At 37.9% G+C, this 19,978-nt stretch overlaps 1 protein-coding gene across 1 annotated transcript; it reads left to right on the top strand.

Annotated features, from left to right (window-relative positions):
- The first annotated feature begins 822 nt into the window (after nt 1-822).
- Nucleotides 823-19,357, top strand: ABCC5 (multidrug resistance-associated protein 5). The gene is made up of 11 exons (XM_077370461.1): nt 823-3,614; nt 4,470-4,790; nt 4,874-4,960; nt 11,984-12,664; nt 13,064-13,228; nt 14,614-14,908; nt 15,075-15,289; nt 16,943-17,248; nt 17,343-17,406; nt 17,867-18,106; nt 18,804-19,357. Exons 1-11 carry the CDS (start codon nt 1,563-1,565, stop codon nt 18,917-18,919), a joined length of 4,542 nt encoding a protein of 1,513 aa, XP_077226576.1. The 5' UTR covers nt 823-1,562; the 3' UTR covers nt 18,920-19,357.
- The last annotated feature ends 621 nt before the right edge of the window (nt 19,358-19,978 follow it).

Below are 19,978 nucleotides of genomic sequence, written 5' to 3'. Positions count from 1 at the left end.
ACTCACTCACTCCCCCCTCTCTCTCTCTCTCTCTCTCTCTCTCTAGCACACACAAAACACTTCCCATTGTGTCACCATCCACCACCACCCACACCCACTAGAAAATCCCAAAAGCCTAAATATAAAGAAACTTCCCTAAGATATATAAAATCTTATAAACACATATCTTGTCCATAACGTTCTCATCTCCCATCTCTCTCATGCCTACCGTCATCAATTTAAAAATAAAATTTTCTCTCTTATTTTAATAGGGAAATGATATTTTGCCCCTTCTCAGCTTTAGTTATATACCTCTTTCCTAAGAAAGACTGCATTTTCATCCTTCTTTTATTTTTTATATTAAAAATAAGGAAATGATATCAGCACAACCATGTTTTAATTATTGGACAAACTCCGCTTGTCTTTTCTATTCCAATCGGCTTTTGAAAGCTTTTTGGGAACTGTAACAATCTTTGACAGCCCTTTAAATAATAAAAGACAATATCGGTCACTGCAATTATTAAAACATGGTCGTGCTGATATCAACGCTACTGATATTGCACCACCATGTTTTGCTAATTGCACTAACTTGCTTTGTCTTTTACTATTTAACCAGCTGTCAATCTCTACCACAATTTCCAAAGATACTCTCAGAAGCAAATTTAGAAAGAAAAGACAAGGCGAATTAGTGCAAATATCAAAACATGGTAGTGCCAATATCAGAAACCTAAAAATAAAGTCATTTTCAAGACAAACAAATGGGACTGGTTCATTCTGTAAATATTCTCTCATTCTCCAGTCCAACCTTTTATATATAGAGATCCATCTGTTCACTGCTCATTAAACAATACTATCCCTGAAAACACAAAGAAATTCCCTATCTTGGACTTCTGATTTTTGTTCCATTAAAAACCCCAAAAGCCGACCTGCATTTAATTCACCTCCCCATGCAGCAAAAGACCATTTGAGTTTCTAACCCACACGATACAAAAACCCACACACTGAGAAAAGAAAGAGTTTGTATGTGACAGCAAAGCATACGAATAAACCAAAAAACCCCATTTTTCCTTGTTTTCTTTCTCTGCCAAAAACATACTCAAAAAACTTTCTCAGTAGTGCAGAATCGCCTCGGCAATCTGCACCGGCTCACATACCATTGCATAGAATTCTCAGGTCAGAAAAATAAATAGCCATAAATCTCTGATTTCTCTTCACAACTTTTCATTTTCCCTTTCTGAACTTCTTAGAGATAAAAGGGAGAAAAACCCATAAATCTCTGATTTCTCTTCACAACTTTCCATCTTGTCTCTTTCTGAAACGTTTAGAGATAAGAGGGAGAAAAACCCATAAATCTTCTGGGTTTTTTCTCTTTTTTTACAAATCTATTTGTTTTCTAGTGCAATGTGTTATTGTGGTGGCAATTCCATAGCTTTATTTTGCAACCTGTCGTCATTTTAGTACTTTTCTCAGAAAACCCACAACAGATGGTGAAATGCTCATCAGAGAATTCAATCTTTTGAGCTCATCTTTGCCTGAATCGAATCACAAAGCCCTTAGTTTTAATTTTCATCAGCTGAATACTAATGGGTTTTTTCTTCCTAATTCTCAATACCCTTTTGAGCGACTTTAATGCCCTTCCTTTGTTAGAACGTATTGCAATTTCAATCCATTTGGGTCTCTTTGTTCTGTTCTTCTTTTTCATCTCAGCGAGGAGAATATTTACTTGTGTTTGGAGGGTTTCTATTTTCAAAGAGAGCCAACAAAATTCAGCTCAAGAACTCGGGGGCAACGATAGCCGTCGATCAATCGAGGTCGGTAAGGGTTACAAGATTGCAATTTTATGTTGCTTCTATGTCCTGCTTTTGCAAGTACTGGTTGTAGGTTTTGAAGCTTTTGGTTTATGGAGAGAGGAACATGTTGAGAGTTGGTCTTGGTCTGTTCTTTACTTGCCATTGATACAATGCTTAGCTTGGTTTGTTATGAGCCTTTTCGCCATTCACTGTAAATTCAAGGCATGTGAGAAATTCCCTTTGTTGTTGAGAATATGGTGGTTGGTGTCTTTTATTCTATGTATTTGCACCATTTATACTGATGCTAGAGAGCTTTTATATGGGTCCGGTAGCTTGAATTCTCATGCCCTAGCAAATTTTGGTTCCACCCCAGCTCTTGGTTTTCTTTGTTTTGTTGCAATTCGCGGCATTACGGGTATAGAAGTAATTAGGAATCCTGATCTTCAAGAGCCATTGCTCGAAGAAGAAGCGGGTTGTCTTAAGGTGACCCCTTACAGTGAGGCAGGCCTTTTTAGTCTGGTCACACTTTCTTGGCTGAACCCTTTGTTGTCGATCGGTGCAAAGAGACCACTTGAGCTCAAGGATGTGCCGCTTTTAGCACCCAAAGATCGGTCGAAGACTTGTTATAAGATTTTGAACTCGAATTGGGAGAAGCTAAGGGCTGAGAACCCTTCGAAGCAGCCCTCGTTGGCTCTGGCGATTTTCAGGTCGTTTTGGAAGGAAGCAGCGTGGAATGCGATCTTTGCTGGATTGAATACTCTTGTTTCTTATGTAGGTCCTTATATGATCAGCTATTTTGTCGACTATTTGGGTGGGATCATAGCTTTTCCTCATGAGGGTTATGTTTTGGCATTGATCTTTTTTTCTGCTAAGCTAGTAGAGACCATAACTACTCGGCAGTGGTACTTGGGTGTTGACATCTTGGGCATGCATGTGAGGTCGGCTTTAACGGCCATGGTGTATCGAAAAGGGCTTAGGCTTTCAAGCACATCGAGGCAGAGTCATACCAGTGGTGAGATTGTAAATTACATGGCGGTTGACGTACAAAGAGTAGGTGATTATTCGTGGTATCTTCATGACATTTGGATGCTTCCTCTTCAAATCATTCTTGCACTGGCAATTCTATACAAGAATGTTGGCATTGCATCAATCGCGACATTGATCGCCACAGTTGTCTCTATTGTTGTTACCGTTCCTCTCGCAAAGATGCAAGAGGAATACCAGGATCATTTAATGACGGCCAAGGACGACCGCATGAGGAAGACCTCTGAATGTTTGAGGAACATGAGAATTCTCAAGTTGCAGGCTTGGGAGGATCGATACCGAATTCAACTGGAGGATATGAGGAATGTGGAGTTCAAATGGCTCCGAAAGGCGCTTTACTCACAGGCATTTATCACTTTCTTCTTCTGGGGCTCCCCTATATTCGTTTCAGTTGTCACTTTCGCCACTTGTATTCTATTAGGTGGTCAGCTCACGGCCGGAAGTGTTCTTTCTGCATTGGCCACTTTTCGGATCCTCCAAGAGCCACTTAGGAATTTCCCTGACCTTGTCTCGAATATGGCTCAGACAAGGGTGTCCCTTGACCGAATATCAGGATTTTTGCAGGAGGAAGAGTTGCAGGAAGATGCTACCATCGTTCTCCCTCGAGGCTTCACCAACATGGCCGTAGAAATTAAAGACGGTGAGTTTTGCTGGGACCCTTCTTCTCCCCGACCGACGCTTTCAGGAATACAGATGAAAGTGGAAAGAGGGATGCGGGTCGCTGTCTGTGGCATGGTTGGCGCTGGCAAATCGAGCTTCCTTTCTTGCATCCTTGGCGAGATACCCAAAATATCCGGTGAAGTAGGTCGTCTTTAATTCAACAATTCATATCAATCCTTTGTTGATAATTCCCTTCATGCAAATTTCCACGTTCCTTTTTTACTTGATTATACACACACACACACACACACACACACACACATACAGAGAGAGAGAGAGAGAGAGAGAGAGAGAGAGAGAGAGAGAGAGAGAGAGAGAGAGAGAGAGGAAATGGTTTGTGAGCAGTTGCTTAGATAAGCTTATCTGAGCAGAGCTCACAAACATAGGGGGGGCACATTGTTTGGATGATCACAACATTCATTTGATAGGCCCTCATATAGATAGGGTGAGCCCAAAAAATCAGCTCCATAGGATCATCCCAACCCTACGATTTGTGGAGTTAAAAATGGACGTGTATAAACCTTCACAAATTTGTCCATATTTTGCCTCCACAGTTTGAAAGGTTAGGATGATCCCATGGAGCTGATTTTTGGGCACACCCTATCTATATGAGGGCCTATCAAATCAATGCTTTGGATCATCCAAATAATGTGCCCCCTCCCCATGTTTGTGAGCTCTGCTCAGATAAGCTTATCTGAGCAGCTGCTCACACACACACACACACACACACACACATATAGTAAACCATTGGCTACTCGCCAACTACCAGTTACTTCAATCCTCTAAACTTCCGATCCGCACTCCCCATCGGTATCAGAGCCACATGCTCAACCCTCCACTTTTTGGTGGTGGGTATGTGTCTAAGAGTTTTGTTTTAGCCAAAAATTTTCATCAATAAAAATTTGAGTCAAAGGATTTCCTATTACATATATTTCTTCCATTCAATATATATTTCTTGCATGTTTGATTATTGTCATACTTCCTGGCTATTTTCAGGTCAGAATAAGTGGTTCCGCTGCTTATGTCTCCCAGTCGGCTTGGATACAGTCTGGAAACATAGAGGAAAATATTCTTTTTGGAAGCCCAATGGATAAGGCAAGGTACAAGAGCGTTATCCATGCTTGCTCTCTGAAAAAGGATTTTGAACTGTTCTCACATGGAGATCAGACCATCATTGGCGATAGAGGCATTAATCTCAGTGGTGGTCAGAAGCAAAGGGTGCAGCTTGCCAGAGCTCTCTATCAGGACGCAGACATTTATTTACTGGATGATCCCTTCAGCGCAGTTGATGCACATACAGGATCAGAGTTATTTAAGGTGAGCGACCGTTGCAATTTTGAAAGGATATCAAGTCATTTCTTGAATAATTCTTGTTTTAAACACGTGTTGTGATGCCATAGGAGTACATATTGACGGCACTTGCTACTAAGACTGTGATCTTTGTCACCCATCAAGTTGAGTTTTTGCCAACTGCTGATCTAATACTGGTAAGGAATTTGCTTATCTTTGCTTCTACACCCTAACTTTTCTCGAAATACTTATCATAATAAAAAATTTGATAAATATTTGAATATATTTTCCTCCGCATTTTTTTAATAGGCATCTGCTTGATACGTGCAGTTCACGTATTGATCTTCTGCTGAAACCATACCCTCTTCAATTCAAATAGATTTTCCTTTTTTTTTTCTTTCTGGAATTTAAAATAATTCCTGTATTTATTCTTTAGAAATGTGTATCACTTGAGTCCTCTATGTTTTTTTTGGGTACTGTATGCAATACTAGCAGAAAAGCTGTTATGCTTGAGCTGTATTCTGTTGGTTCTTCTCTGCGATTAAAGAAACTAAATACCAGGGAATTTCTAGCATTTTAAGGATTAAAGAGTATCATGCTAATTTGTTGAATAGAGCACTAATGTCAGAGTGACAAAAGACTCGAGACTGCTGATATGGATGTTATTGATCTATGGTCATCATCTATCAAGAGCTTCGTTAGTTTTGTACTCGCTTTCCCTACCCTCCATCTCTTTTGCGTGTGCAGATTAGGTAAACAATTGTATGTATGTGGCCTGTTATGTTTTTATCTATTACTTTTATTTATTGTACAATATTGTGATTGTATAAATTACTTCAGTTTGTTAAAATTGTTTCATTTTCTTTAAGACTTTCACAATAAGGAGGTTTTCATTTTCTTTAAAACTTTCACAATAAGGAGGTCTTAGCAGATCTGAATTGTTAGTCCCGCATTAATGAGCATAGACTATGGATATCTGGTTGAGTGTCATCAGTGCACATCTAGGTTCATCCTATATTGGAAAACAATTTATTTCATATCTATCTACTGTGAGAAACATACGTTGGGGCTTGCGTTTTTGGCTGGTTATAGATCTTTTTTTAATAAATAAAAACACTGTTATACATCCGAAGCTTGAAACAGCCAAGGAACCAAGGATGGAAGGGGACTGCATGAAAGAGAGAAAAATAGCAAAGGGAAGTAGGAAAGTAGAGGGGAAAGTGTTGGAGGTGAAGGAAATAGAGAAAATATGGGCTGCTTGAAACAGCCAAGGAACTGATTTGTTATGAAAACCGTGAAGTTTTGGAGGGAAGGAAAGAAGGAAGAAGGAAAGAATGAAGGGAGGAAGAGGAGAAGAAAGAAAAGGAGGTAAGAAGAGAACCATCATTGAGGGTGACTCTTTGAATGTAATTCGGTGGTTGAGAGGGTCACTTGTACCGCCCTGGTGCTTTGCTAGCTTCTTTGATGGAATCCAGGACCGGATTGGTGGATCCTCTTTGACCTTCAATCATGTCAGAAGATCGGCTAATAGTTCTTCCAATAAATTAGCTAGAGAGGGTGTTGGGAGGCTTGGGATTACGTTTTTTGATTTTCTCCCCTCATGACTATTAGCTTCTTTCTCGTTTGTGATGTAATCTTGTTATTTTTTTTCCATTGTACTCTTCTTTGGACCATCTCGGTCTGTTTTTAATGCAATTTCCATCATTCAAAAAATAAATAAATAAGAGAAGTAAGAATAGGAGATGAGGAGAGAAATTGGTTGGATAGTATGTGACTTATAGAGTGCGATGAGAAGGAAAGAACGTGGGAGAGGGGAGATAGGAAGGGGAAGAAGAAGTGGGAAGGGAAGAATTTCCGGAATTCTGGTGCAAAATTGGTTGGATAGTCTTCTTTGAGAATGTTAGCCAATTATATTAAAAGAGAAGACCGAGATGGTCAAAATACAAAATAGAAGGGAAAATACAACATCTTCCCTCAACTACAACTCAACTCAACTCAACTAAGCCTTTGTCCCAAACTAGTTGGGATCGGCTATGAATCCTTTAGAAAATTTTCATGAATAAGGTGAAAGGATATACCTAGCTCAAATTGACTAAATCTAATCCTGACACTAGTTGGGTTCGTCTACACGGATCATTTTCATCCATTCTATCCTATCCAAGGTCATGGTCTCTGTTATGTTCCTAGCCCTCAAGTCTTTCCTTACTGTTTCTACCCAAGTTGTTTTCGGTCTGCCCCTACCTCTTTTTACTCCATCAACTTGGCACGAGTCACTTCTTCTCACTAGAGCATCCAAAGGCCTACATTGGATATGCCCAAACCATCTTAAGTGGTGTTCTCTCATCTTCTCCTCAATTGGTGCCATCCCCACTTTTTTACGGATGTCTTCATTTTTAATTTGATCTAACCTTGTGTGGCCGCACATCCATCTAAGCATTCACATCTCCGCTACACTCATCTTATGCACATGCTGCTTCTTGGTTGCCCAACATTCTGAGCCGTACAACATGGCTGGCCTCACAACTGTCTTATAAAACTTTCCCTTCAATTTTTGTAGATTAGGGAAAATACATCTTCCCTAATCTACAAAAATTGGTTGGATAGTCTGTGATTTCCAGAGTGCCATGATGAAATGTTGTTCTCAATAAGAATTGGAGAAACCCTTTTAGGTTGCCTTCTCCATGTGTTGAAGCGGTAGAAGAGAGAATTCATGCTTGAAGTTTTCATGACTAAAGCCATGAAACAGTAATACTGACATTTTCATCCACAAAATATGTAGAGCTGGGAAACATTGATTGGGTAATGGACCAATATTTGATGAAGATGAATAGAACATAAAAGAAATCTTTGGTGAATTGTCTTTGATGTAAATAAAGAAGCAGTTTTAGCTTTGTTGTTAGAGATGTTTTCTGAATCGATAATTATTGAAGATACTATATTCAATGTCAATGAAAGCTAAACTTTTGATAAGGGTTTGAAGGATTTCGTTTTGGAGAATCCGACAACGATGAAGATTGTTTGACTGTTGGGATTTCTTTGCCATCTTTTGTTTGGATTCATGAACAAAATGTTTCCATGATCTTGAATAGATAATCTGTGTAAACTGAACCAAAACTCTATTTAAAGCATCTCAGCGAAAAGGATCTCCACAATATTCATGTTGAAAAGAAGACGAAAGCTCCCAGAATTTAAACTCGTGGTTGAGTTGCCTCCACTCAGGAGTGAGTGATGCGCGGCAAAATCTAGATTGAGCCAACTCCATACATCATGACCAAGGTTTAAAATTTCGGTTTCGGTAATTTCGATCGAAATTTGGTACAAAACACGAAACGAATATTTTATTTAATATTAAATTTCTGCCGAAATTTCGGTAAAATATTAAATTAATATTAAAAAAACAGTATTTTTGGGTCAAATTTCGGAAAAACTGAAATTTAGACCGAAATTGCGGCCGAAATAAATGACCGTTTCGGTTTTGGTCAATTTCGGTGTCGGTCTCCACCGAAATTCGAAATTTCGGATTTCGGTTGAAATTTAAAACCATGATCATGACCTTGCAAAACTTTGTGCTTGAGTGCTGTCATTTTGAAGATTTCTTCAGGACATATAACTCCTATTTCTATCTCATAAAAATATATATATATATAACTGCTATTTCTACCTATCTTGCAATCTTCAATTGTCGTATCCCTCAAAGAGTTAACAAACTCTAACGATGGGTTAATGATGAAAAATTGGTGGAAACTAGAGTTTTGATTGTATTAGTTTTAGTCCTTAGTCTTTAGAAAGGGGTTTGAGTTCTTAGTTTAGGAAGGGGTTTGTAAATAATAGAATTCATAAATAATAAATTGAAAACACACAATTGTATAAAGAAGAAGCCAGATTGATAACTTAATATGCTTATGGGTATTTTCACTTGCGCACTCATTCCTAATAAATCTAATATGATTGGAGTAGGAAAACAAATTCTAGATGTGGCAGCTAAAAGATGTAGTTTTTCTATGAAAATCACTAATTCAAATGAGGATTACAATAGGACACAACTATGTTACAAATGAAAGGCAATCTTTTCAAAATTGATGCATATATAAGCACAAGAAAAGATCGTGAGTGCAGAATTAAGTAATAAAGTATCTATTGGTAAATTCTAATTGAACTAGACTAACTTGGAGATTTATACTTCAATGAATGAGCAAAAACAAAAGTACAAAACTATTACAAAATTAAATAGTGTGGAAGGGATAGAATGTTTCAATGCAATTAATTTAACGATAGTTCAAATGAAGTGATTCTTTAGTTTCAAGAATGCAAATTATCAATTGATAATATTTATTCAAATTCGAAAACATATGGAAGCCTAGGCTGCTAATAGAAAACAGACGATGAAGGATTTAGGGCTTCTTCTTTTTTTGGTAGGTAAGTTGGGGTCGAACCTGCGACCTCAAGGTTGAGATACAAAGCCTCAACCAATGAGCTACAGACCCAACCCTCGATTTAGGGCTTCCTTGCTCGTCGAATTCGCTGTATGGGTCGTTGATGGTGGAGTTGTTGCATATGGATGGGAAAGGTAGGCCATGGAGTCCTTAAGTGAAGATTGCTAGGATTTCGAAAATGTGACGCCAATGCCTCTATGTAAGAGAGATGGTGTGAATGATGTGCTTGGGTAAATTGTTTTTGCATTGAGAATGAGTTCCTATTTGAAAGTTTTTTTTTTTTTAAATTTTTTTCCAAAGTTTCTCATTCTCTCATATTTGTAGAAAAGACCCAGAGAGACAGCTGTTAAACTTTGCGTTGGGTCGTGAGAATACAAGGATATTTGATAAACTTTTTGTGAGGATTTTTGGGGTGTTAAACTTGTCAGTTTTGGGGAAGATTTTGGGAGGTGGGTTGAAATAGGAAATTTTTAAGTTTTTAAATAGAGAACATTCTGGGTCATTTTCTGATTGTTTAATTCTATTTGGGGTACATGTAGGTGTTTATATATAGGATTATTAGGCTATAATGGTTGACTACGATTCGATTGTAATGAAGGGTTGAGATCAAAAATTGGTTTTAAGTTTCTTCATAGAGTTTATTTTCTATGATAAGGGATTTTGTGCAATTCTGGTGACATGTTTTGAGAATTGAAGAATTGAGAGCTCTTGCTCCATAATTGTGCTGGTGGATCTTCTGTCTTTCTTGTTTTCTCTTGATTTCAAAAGTAGCACTCTAAATCTGCATTACTGTCTATTATCTATTGTTGAAGTGTGCAGTATTTTATGTCATGGATAAAGCCTGGAATTAGTTATGTCTTGTACCTATTGATACCCAAGTAGACCTGCATATGAAAAAAGAGCTGTTCCATTTCAGAGTTTAGTATTTGAGTTTCCATGTTACCTACTTGGATTAATAGGAGAATTTAGTGTGCCAGAGTCTATACTTTTGGTTAAATTGATTACTGAAAGATAGTCAAATGTTAAGGTAACGTGACAAAATTTTCACTTTGAGAAACTTGCATTTTAGAGGATTCAAATTTTCTTTGTTTGGTTGCAGGTATTTATCTTGTAGAATAGTGGTGTGTAGTCAACAGGGAGGGGATCAGCATTGAATTTACCTGGAACTTACCTCGTGGAATAGTGGTGAGCAGTGTTTAGTTGTCGACCTCGTAGAGTAGTGGTAGGGAGTGTCATTACCAATAGAGAGAGAGAGAGAGAGAGAGAGAGAGAGAGAGAGAGAGAGAGAGAGAGAGAGAGAGAGAGAGTCATTCTCACGCAATCCAAGCAAAATACCACCTTTTTTGTGGTTTTTGGTTGGGTTTTATGGGGAGGAGACAAGGGTGACACATCAGCACAGAGCAGACAAGCGATGAATGATTAACCAGAAGACATCCCTGGTAGTCTTAGGGATTTCAATGCTATATTGGCAACCAAGCAAGCGGTGGGTTTTGTTGACCTGGCACCCAAATTCCAAGCAAAACCCGTAAACCATTTTGTCTTTGTGCAATCAAACAGACCCTTAGAATTAGGTGAATATGAGATACCAGGAAGTGCTACAACATTGTCCAAGGTTACAGTTGATAGTGTTTATTTTCTCTTTCACTTGATAGTAATCCTTTTCTTTTCGCTGTAAATGGATGTGTTAATAGGAAGGCAACCCACGGTACATGGGTCAAAATGCTCTTAATTAAGTGAACTGGGTATGTTTGGACTTTGGACATATTTCTATTTATATATGGAATTTAGATGTAATTTTGGGCACCCTCGACTCTTGAGTGCTAGGTCCCATGATATTACGTTAAGAAAAATGACAGCATTTTGAAGGGATCAGACATGTGGAATCTAGATTCTGTTGCATGCAATGTTTATGTTAAGTCTCAATTAGCAGCCTTTTTACTCAGGATTTAATAGTAATTGGCATCAAATCTTTAGATTAACATATTCTCTTAGTAAATGTTGTTATTTCCAATATCAGGTAAGTATTTTGTAGAATAGGATGAAATTAATTTGTGTGACAGAATCTATGAGTCGGTGCTATACTTAGAACCTTCATTTCGCCAGTGATCAATCTGTCTTAAGGGTTCTTTGGTCCACTGTGTATGAATTTTTTAATAACAAATTGTGTGCCAAAAATGTTTATCTTCTGGAATTTGGATAAAGGGGGACATATAGAGTTCTAATTTCTAAATGACAACCTCTTCCACATCCATTGAACATCTCTGACTATTCAACCAGAATTTGGGAACTTTGTGTCCATGCTTATTAGATATATCATCAGTACAATCTATTACAGTCAGATTATCTATTATCACCAGTTTCTAGTCTGAATGCCATTGACTCGCTTTACTATATAATCATTTTACAGTTATTAATTCTACTTTTGCATCTTCAAAGTTTTCCCAAAGAGACTATCAGCCACATATTAGAGCTTTTCCGTAAGAAAATGTAGACCACAGTTGTGTGTTTAGTGGAGACAATTTCCTCCTTAAAATATTAGCTAATGCGAAACTACATTAGAATAAACTGAAAATTATTCCCAGGTGGCTTTGTAATGGTGATCCTCAATTTCATACATTGAGAATCTTGAGGTTAAATCCTTACAAAGGCTAATATCATCTCTTGGTTATTACCTCTTCATCCAATTTTATGCATAGGGGCTGATATGTAGTGGATTTTTCACTGGCCAAATGTCATCCCAATGTTACAGGCTAACTTGAGTGCATCTTTTATGCCCCTTCTATGCAGGTCCTTAAAGAGGGTCATATAATACAGGCTGGAAAATATGAAGATCTTTTGCAAGCTGGAACTGATTTCAATGCTTTGGTTTCAGCTCACCACGAAGCAATTGAAGCTATGGACATTCATGAATGTACATCTGAACATTTGGTTGACCCGTCTGTTATACTTAGTAAAAGAATTGAATCAGCACCCAGCAATATTGATAGTCTGGTGAAAGAAAGGCCCAATAATGAATCGGCATCCGATAGCAAAGCTATTAAGGAGAAAAAGAAAGCAAAGCGTGCAAGGAAAAAACAACTTGTTCAAGAAGAGGAACGGGAAAGAGGAAGAGTTAGTTTGAAGGTGTACTTATCATATATGGCTGCCGCATATAAGGGCTTATTGATACCATTGATTATCCTTGCGCAGACAGCATTTCAGGTGCTCCAGATATCCAGCAATTGGTGGATGGCATGGGCAAATCCGCAAACCAAAGGAGGCGCGCCAAAGACAAGTAGTATGATTCTTCTCGTTGTTTATATGGCCCTTGCTTTTGGAAGCTCATGCTTTGTATTTGTTAGAGCTGTTCTTGTAGCCACCTTTGGTTTAGCCGCTGCACAGAAGTTGTTCATTAAGATGCTTAGAACTGTTTTTCGCGCGCCAATGTCTTTCTTTGATTCTACTCCAGCTGGACGGATCTTGAATCGTGTAAGTTCTTAGCTATTATTTGAGAATATACTTTGAGTCAAGGATTTAAATTTCGGTTTCGGACATAGCCGAACCAAAATTTCGGCCTAAATTCGGTAAAAAAAAAGCAAATTCAATCAATGTACTGAAATTTCGGCCAAAATCACTGGTAATCTTGGCCGAAATTTTGGAAAAAAAAAAAAAAACTTAAAAAATCACATTTTCCTAAAATTTCGGCTGAAATTTGGGACTCTGGCCGAAATTTCAAATTTTGGTATTTTGGTTTTGATCCCAACTGAAATCTGAAATTTCGGTATTTCGGCTGAGATTTAGAACCATGCTTTGAGTCTACCTCGAAATAAACCATTCATCTTTTTTTACCATATTATTTATTACCATCAATTATTTATGAATTATCAGGTGTCTATAGATCAAAGTGTTGTGGATCTTGATATTCCTTTCAGACTCGGTGGGTTTGCATCTACAACTATACAACTTCTCGGTATAGTCGGTGTAATGACAAAGGTTACCTGGCAAGTCTTGCTTCTAGTCATTCCAATGACCATTGCTTGCTTGTGGATGCAGGTAATCAATTCTTTTGTGCCCCTTTCTTTTTCGATTTAACCTGAATGAAATGCCAGTAATAAACCTACAGCACATTGCACAAGTTTGATGCATCTATACATTTTGATGTTTTGCAGTTTGAAGAGATAGGAAAACCATGATAAAATAGGATCATTATCGGCTACTGATGTACGCATGACCATTTTTGATAATGGAGCGAACTCTCCTTGTAAAGTAGAATTTGGTTTCACTCTACTTGGAAAAATTACCGAACTAGTTCCTGAAAGCATCTCATAGAATAACAAGGAAACTTTAGGTTTTTCTAACTTATTTTCTTTAGATCATGCTAAATAATTGTCTTCAACCCCTGTACTCCGACAAGGAGTGCCGTTATAATACAAACTTTTCTTTTCTTTTTTTATTACTTTTCTTTTCTATTTTGTTGCGAGAAATTTTATGGTGGCTGAGTGTCAAGTCCAGTGTGGGTGGTATGTCAAAAGTACCACCCTTGATATTTGATCCAAAAGCAGCCTCTTAAAAAGTGGGCTTCCGTTGGATCAAATATGGAGGGTGGTACTGCGGGCACGGGACTTGACGCTCGGGCACCATATAAAAACTCTTTTGTTGCAATGAAGAAAAAATATCTTGGATGCCTAGGTTGAGGTTTAAGAAGAAATATTGGCTTGGGTCAGGATATAGACCCTGCTATACTTGAAATTCAGCCTTTCAAAGAAAGTTATTTGCTATGGTGTTAATTATGTGTGAAGAATATAGGACAATAGATGCAGGATGTGTTCAGAACTCCAAATAGAGATCCGAGACACTTCTATGACAAGTTCTGGACATTACATGTCTCCCCTAAACCGATTTACTAACATGCTTTTATTAATATACATATATTCTTTTCTGTTAAGGTGAAACCATGGTTGCACGATGTTTATAATGCACATCATTAGTTTGCTACCTAAAGAACAACTGACTAATGTATGAAGTGACTCATGGCGCATATAGTTATTAGAGAAGTGTTTAACAAAATCCATGAATTGAAGTAACTGCCAATCCTAGGCTCCTAGCTATGGGAAAATAGCCAAAGGTATTAGAGGAGTCTGCTGGGTTATTGAAAATACAAAGTTTCCAGTTAGGGGAAGTTTCATACCAAAAATGTTCCTCTTTGGTTATTTCTGATATGGTTTAATGGCAAGCCAAATACATTATGTTTTGTTAGATTCATACTAAATGTATGACATCCTTCCATTAGAAAAATTGTCATTTAAAAGTTTGCAAAACACTATATTTAATGTGGATTGTGTGAATATTGCAAACAATGAGTATCTATTCCACTAAATATGCTCTTAATTACCAAACTACCATTAAAAAAAATGGAATTTTTTTGGCTTACTATGCAGAAATACTACATGGCTTCATCAAGGGAGCTGGTTCGCATTGTTAGCATCCAGAAATCTCCAATCATCCATCTCTTTGGAGAGTCAATTGCTGGAGCAGCTACAATTAGAGGGTTTGGGCAAGAAAAACGGTTCATGAAGAGGAACTTATATCTGCTAGATTGCTTTGCTCGTCCATTTTTTTGCAGCCTCGCAGCCATTGAGTGGCTTTGCTTACGAATGGAGTTGTTATCAACTTTTGTATTTGCTTTCTGCATGGGTCTGCTTGTGAGCTTCCCACATGGAACTATCGATCCAAGTGTGTATTCTTGTGTATCTTTTTCTCCATTTGATATCTGTCCTTGTTCAAATAAGCCCTTAAAAAAATTGCACAAAGATTTGAAAAGAAAGAAAACTATAATTTTCAGATTAGAATGTCTGATGGCTAAGTAAATTTTTTAATTGTTGCTGATTCTGTTGTACAGGTATGGCAGGTCTTGCTGTGACCTATGGCCTTAATTTGAATGCACGCCTATCACGGTGGATATTGAGTTTCTGTAAACTTGAAAATAAAATTATTTCTATTGAGCGCATTCATCAGTATTGCCAGATCCCTGGCGAAGCTCCTCCTATTATTGAGAACTGTCGCCCCCCATCCTCATGGCCAGAGAATGGAAGAATTGAAATTATTGATCTGAAGGTATGCCATCCATTTCTTCTCCACTTTATGTGTCAATCATTAATTCTAGGATAAAGCGCAGTACATGACTTTGAATGTTCCTATATCTTTTAGTCAGCTTGAATTTGAGTTCTTGTTAGTCGGGAGCACTGTTCCGTATATGGACTCTTCTTGGAAAATAAATTCATTATTCCAATAGTTTTCTCATGCCTTTTGGCCTTTTAATGCTAGTGCCATCATTGAAAACAACATCATTAGTCAAATAGTGATCCAGTGGTTGTCATTAATGATTATAATAAATTTGATGTCTAAGCCCTAAATATGGCCTTCAACTTTTGGGATCTATGATTGAAGCCTATATTTAGGTGAAAATCAGTTCTTCTAAGCACGAAAAATGTAGATGACTTTTGAACTTTGTGGATCTTTCACGATTCAATAGACTTTTCCAACTCACAAGATCTTGTATATTCTAGCTAAAATAAAAACTCTTAAAATTGTAGATCTCTTTTGTGGTTTCTGTTTGAGTTTTTAGAGTTTTAAGAGGCTTCATTTAGCCTTGAATGTTACTCGCTTGCAATAGCCTAAGACATGCTTGAGTTACGTGCCACAATCAGGTCTTTCAATGTTGAGTTAATTCATGCAGTGGTTGCACACTAACATCCTAGCATGGGCATATGGCTCCTGTGTGTCACATACCACCAATTCATGTCGCACTCAAGACTACATATCTCATGCCTAATTTTCCTCCTTCCCTGACACATGCCACCAATTCACATTGCTGTTAAGACGACATATCTCATGCCTAATTTCCTCCTTCCAGGAGGGACCCCTAGTCCATGCCAAACTTCATTGAAAACTCTCCAATCATGGGCACTTATCCAGGCTTTGGTGCTCCTCTCAGCAGTGAAATGTCTCCGGAAGTGCTTTGCAATTTCTTTTTCCGTCCTTTTTTCAGTCTCCATATCTATACAGCATTCTATGTACAGAGACAAGAGTAATCTTTCCAAGGGAGATTACAGGCGAGGGCGGACTATATTAATTGTTTCAATCTGAGACCGAGAGACAAGGGTAATCTCTCTAAAAAGGGCCTTTCTAAACGACCCGATGCACTGATAAAGTATCTGTTTTGCACCAATTTCAGCATGAATTGTTTTTATTCCTTTTTCCCTGATCCCTGATCCCTTCTCATTGAAACTCCAGAACCCACAGACGGACTGCTTGGTCCTTTGAGGTTTATGAGAAAATTATAGTTTGCCTATGTGATTATCCCATGAGGCTTTTAATATCTTCTTTCAAGGCTCTCATGCCCTAAATATTAGCATATAGGTAACTTTATTTATCAGCTTAGTCTGAATCTCCCTGAGTTTTATTTGCTGTGTTTAACTTTCTGCCATTCAACAACCTGAATTTTCCATGAGCTCTTGTGCATGGCTTTACTTCTTTCTTTACGTACAGTCTTTAAGAGTATTTCGTAACTGATAAGTCCTAATGGATGACTATTTAATCTGTAAATTACCAAGGCAACGAGTATATGGTTGTTTCATTGGTTTCTACAAGACAACCCCCAGTTTCTTCTTCTGCAATCTACTTAATAGGAGACATAGTTTTGTTTTTTCCTCATTTACATTTACTACTCCAATGGCCAATGACAAAAATTTTTTTTTCTTCCGGAAGGTTCGTTACAAGGAGAGCCTTCCAATGGTGCTTCATGGTATAACCTGCACGTTTCCTGGCGGGAAGAAGATAGGTATAGTTGGCCGAACCGGCAGTGGTAAATCTACTCTGATCCAGGCTTTGTTTCGATTGATCGAACCCGTAGATGGGAAAATCATAATAGACAGTATTGATATCTCGACGATTGGCCTTCATGACCTACGTTCCCGTCTCAGTATCATCCCACAGGATCCGACCTTGTTCGAAGGAACCATCAGAGGCAATCTCGACCCCCTTGAAGAGCACTCCGATTATGAAGTCTGGCAGGTAAAACTCGTCCACATACTACTGAATTTTGTCAAGACACCACCCTTTAACATTAAATACATTCAAATTTGAACCTCTATCGGTTTTCTCTTAGGCGCTAGATAAGTGTCAGCTTGGAGAGACAATCCGGCAAAAGGAGCAAAAGCTTGACACCCCAGGTATGTTAATTGCGCATTATGTCACAAATATCTCCAGCATTTTCAAAATATAGCGATTTTTTGGCCACATTTTGGTAAAACAACAAAATCCAGAAAAAATCCAGATAATTTAAAAAAATATAGCGATATTTTCATTTACTGCGATGCCGTCACGATAATATCATGATATTTTTTATTTTTTCTTTAATCTACATATTTTCAAATTATTTTATATCATGATATTTTTTTTTCTTTAATCTAAATATTTTCAAAAAAAACTATCCCTATAATTTTTCTCGGTATAAATCCTGAAAAAATGAAAAACAATTAATATATCCTGGGAGTTTCCCTTGCCGAGGAATTTAATTTTATATTTTGAGCATGCATATGCATAAAACCTTAGATATGCATGCACTCATTTGCATAGATAAAGTTGGAGTTTGTCCATGACTAAAATTAGCCGACATTTGCACAATTGCAGTGTTGGAGAATGGCGATAACTGGAGTGTTGGGCAGCGGCAACTTGTTTCGCTTGGCCGAGCCTTGCTGAAGCAGGCACGGATTTTGGTACTTGATGAGGCAACGGCCTCAGTGGATACAGCCACTGATAATCTTATTCAGAAGATCATCCGAACAGAATTTAGGGATTGCACCGTCTGTACTATTGCTCACCGTATCCCCACCGTAATTGACAGCAATCTTGTTCTGGTTCTCAGTGATGGTATGTGCAGTAATTTCCTGGATCTTGATAAAAAACAAAGCATGGTCCATTTTGCTTCCAAGTGCTCTTGTTTTTTGGTTCAGTTATTAAAGACCCCTTACATTTTCTTGGCAAACGTCCGAAAACTCAATCGAGTACTTGTAAAACTTGTGGGGTTTGACTTGCCCGAATCAGGGCTGGGTCAAGTTATGGGGATGGCTAGGTTTCTTTTTTTTTTTTTTTTTTTGATGACTTGGTTTCTTTACAACAGAAAAAAAAAACTCCTAAAACTCGAAAAGTTCATTATGTACTTGACCCAATTTTGACTCATTTGAGTCGATTCAGATTTTAGTCCTTATTCATCGGTTAGATTTTGAGTTGACAAATCTTGTTCTAAACTAATCAAGGCTCCTTCGTTATTATTCAACTGCAATTATGTTTATCCAGGTGTCGCTGAAGGGTTATTTTGCTTGTAGAAGTTTGGGTGTATATTGAATATTATAATCATCATTTTTAGGGGTGCAACTTGGGCCCGGTTAGGTTGAGCTTTTGTTAAAAAAAACAAATGTAATCAACCCGAACACGACTCGATTTTATGGTAAAAGCTCAACCCGAATTCTCAAAAATCGACCCGAGTTGCTCCCACATGATTTTTTTTTTTTGGTCAATTCCAATTCCTCATGCACCAATGGCTCACATTCTGTGTTTATTTTTGCAGGTAGAGTAGCAGAGTTTGACAGTCCATCGCGACTGTTAGAGGATAAGCATTCTATGTTTATGAAGCTAGTGTCCGAGTATACCACAAGATCGAACAATAACGCATCAGATGTTTGAATTTCAATTCACACCCGTTCGAGAAAAGCAATGTAGTTACAGAAACCACGCTACGCAGGCTTTCATGCTAACTCCTTCCAATGGATGAGCCAACTTCCACATTAAGGCAGTTGGGGAACGACGGGAGGAGGTGTGAACTCTGTTATCTAACTACTGTGTTATCTAACTAGCGCAGGAGAGGTAAATGAAAGTTTTTTAGTGTTTATGGGTGTTAGCTTAATTTCTTTTTTGTAAGTACTCCAATTCAGTGGAAGGGGGGAAGAAAGCGGCATATTGTCGGGCCAAAACTGAATCTGCAAGGATAAATATGAAATAATGGCGGTGCAAGAGATGGGCCTGAGCGGCCATTTTCTGTTCTACACGGAATAAATTAGCTTTTAAAATCTTTGTTACATCCACAGACATCTTCTTGAAGTTCTTCGCAGTGATTTCTTCTGAGTTTGTTTGTCACCAACCTTGCCTTATACCTTTCAACGAATTCTATTCATTATTTCTTTGGGTGACTTCGTCATTTTTATCTTTTACCCCCCTTTAATGTTTTTCGTTAGGATGGGGGGGGGGGGGGGTGAATTTATCCTCAAGCAGTGAACCATTCTCACAGAAACCGTTACAGGAGGGAAAATGGCATTAGTTTAGTTTCTTAGTAAAGTACTTTTTTGGTGGCAACGAGATGTTGGGTCCCTTTGGTTGCACCTTATATAGAAGTTGATTAGATGAAGAAATGGAAAATAGCTTCTTTACTTGTATCTTGATTTAAGAGGGAAGTCAAAACAGTAAAAAAAGGGCTTGCATTTAGAAACTCTGTGACCCACAAGCCACAAGCACTGTCACATGGATAGCCAATGACAACCAAATAACACTACGAAAAGGAAAACCTGTCCTTTTACTTTGATTTTACCCTAAAACAACCCCATTTTTTTGTGCAACCAAAGGGACCCTTGTGATTTTCCAGTCAGGCTCCATTCCTTTTCACGTAAAATTGGACGTAAAATTTGTTTTATGTTGTAAAATGAACATAAAACAAATTTTACGTCGAAAGTAACAGAGTCAATTAGGCTA

Source organism: Tasmannia lanceolata, unplaced genomic scaffold, assembly GCF_043159265.1.
Source record: "Tasmannia lanceolata isolate RefF3 unplaced genomic scaffold, GAP_Taslan_0.1 ptg000037l, whole genome shotgun sequence".
Taxonomy (NCBI): Eukaryota; Viridiplantae; Streptophyta; class Magnoliopsida; order Canellales; family Winteraceae; genus Tasmannia; species Tasmannia lanceolata.
Note: the sequence above shows the minus strand (reverse complement) of the source record. Positions and strands in the feature narration are given on the sequence as shown.

Excerpts from the sequence above, each read along its gene's own strand:
- ABCC5 (XM_077370461.1), top strand. The coding sequence starts at position 1,563 with ATGGGTTTTTTCTTCCTAATTCTCAATACCCTTTTGAGCGACTTTAAT. Across the intron at positions 15,290-16,942 it reads TTGAAATTATTGATCTGAAG|GTTCGTTACAAGGAGAGCCT; the intron begins GTATGCCATCCA and ends TTCTTCCGGAAG. Across the intron at positions 18,107-18,803 it reads TGTTCTGGTTCTCAGTGATG|GTAGAGTAGCAGAGTTTGAC; the intron begins GTATGTGCAGTA and ends TTATTTTTGCAG.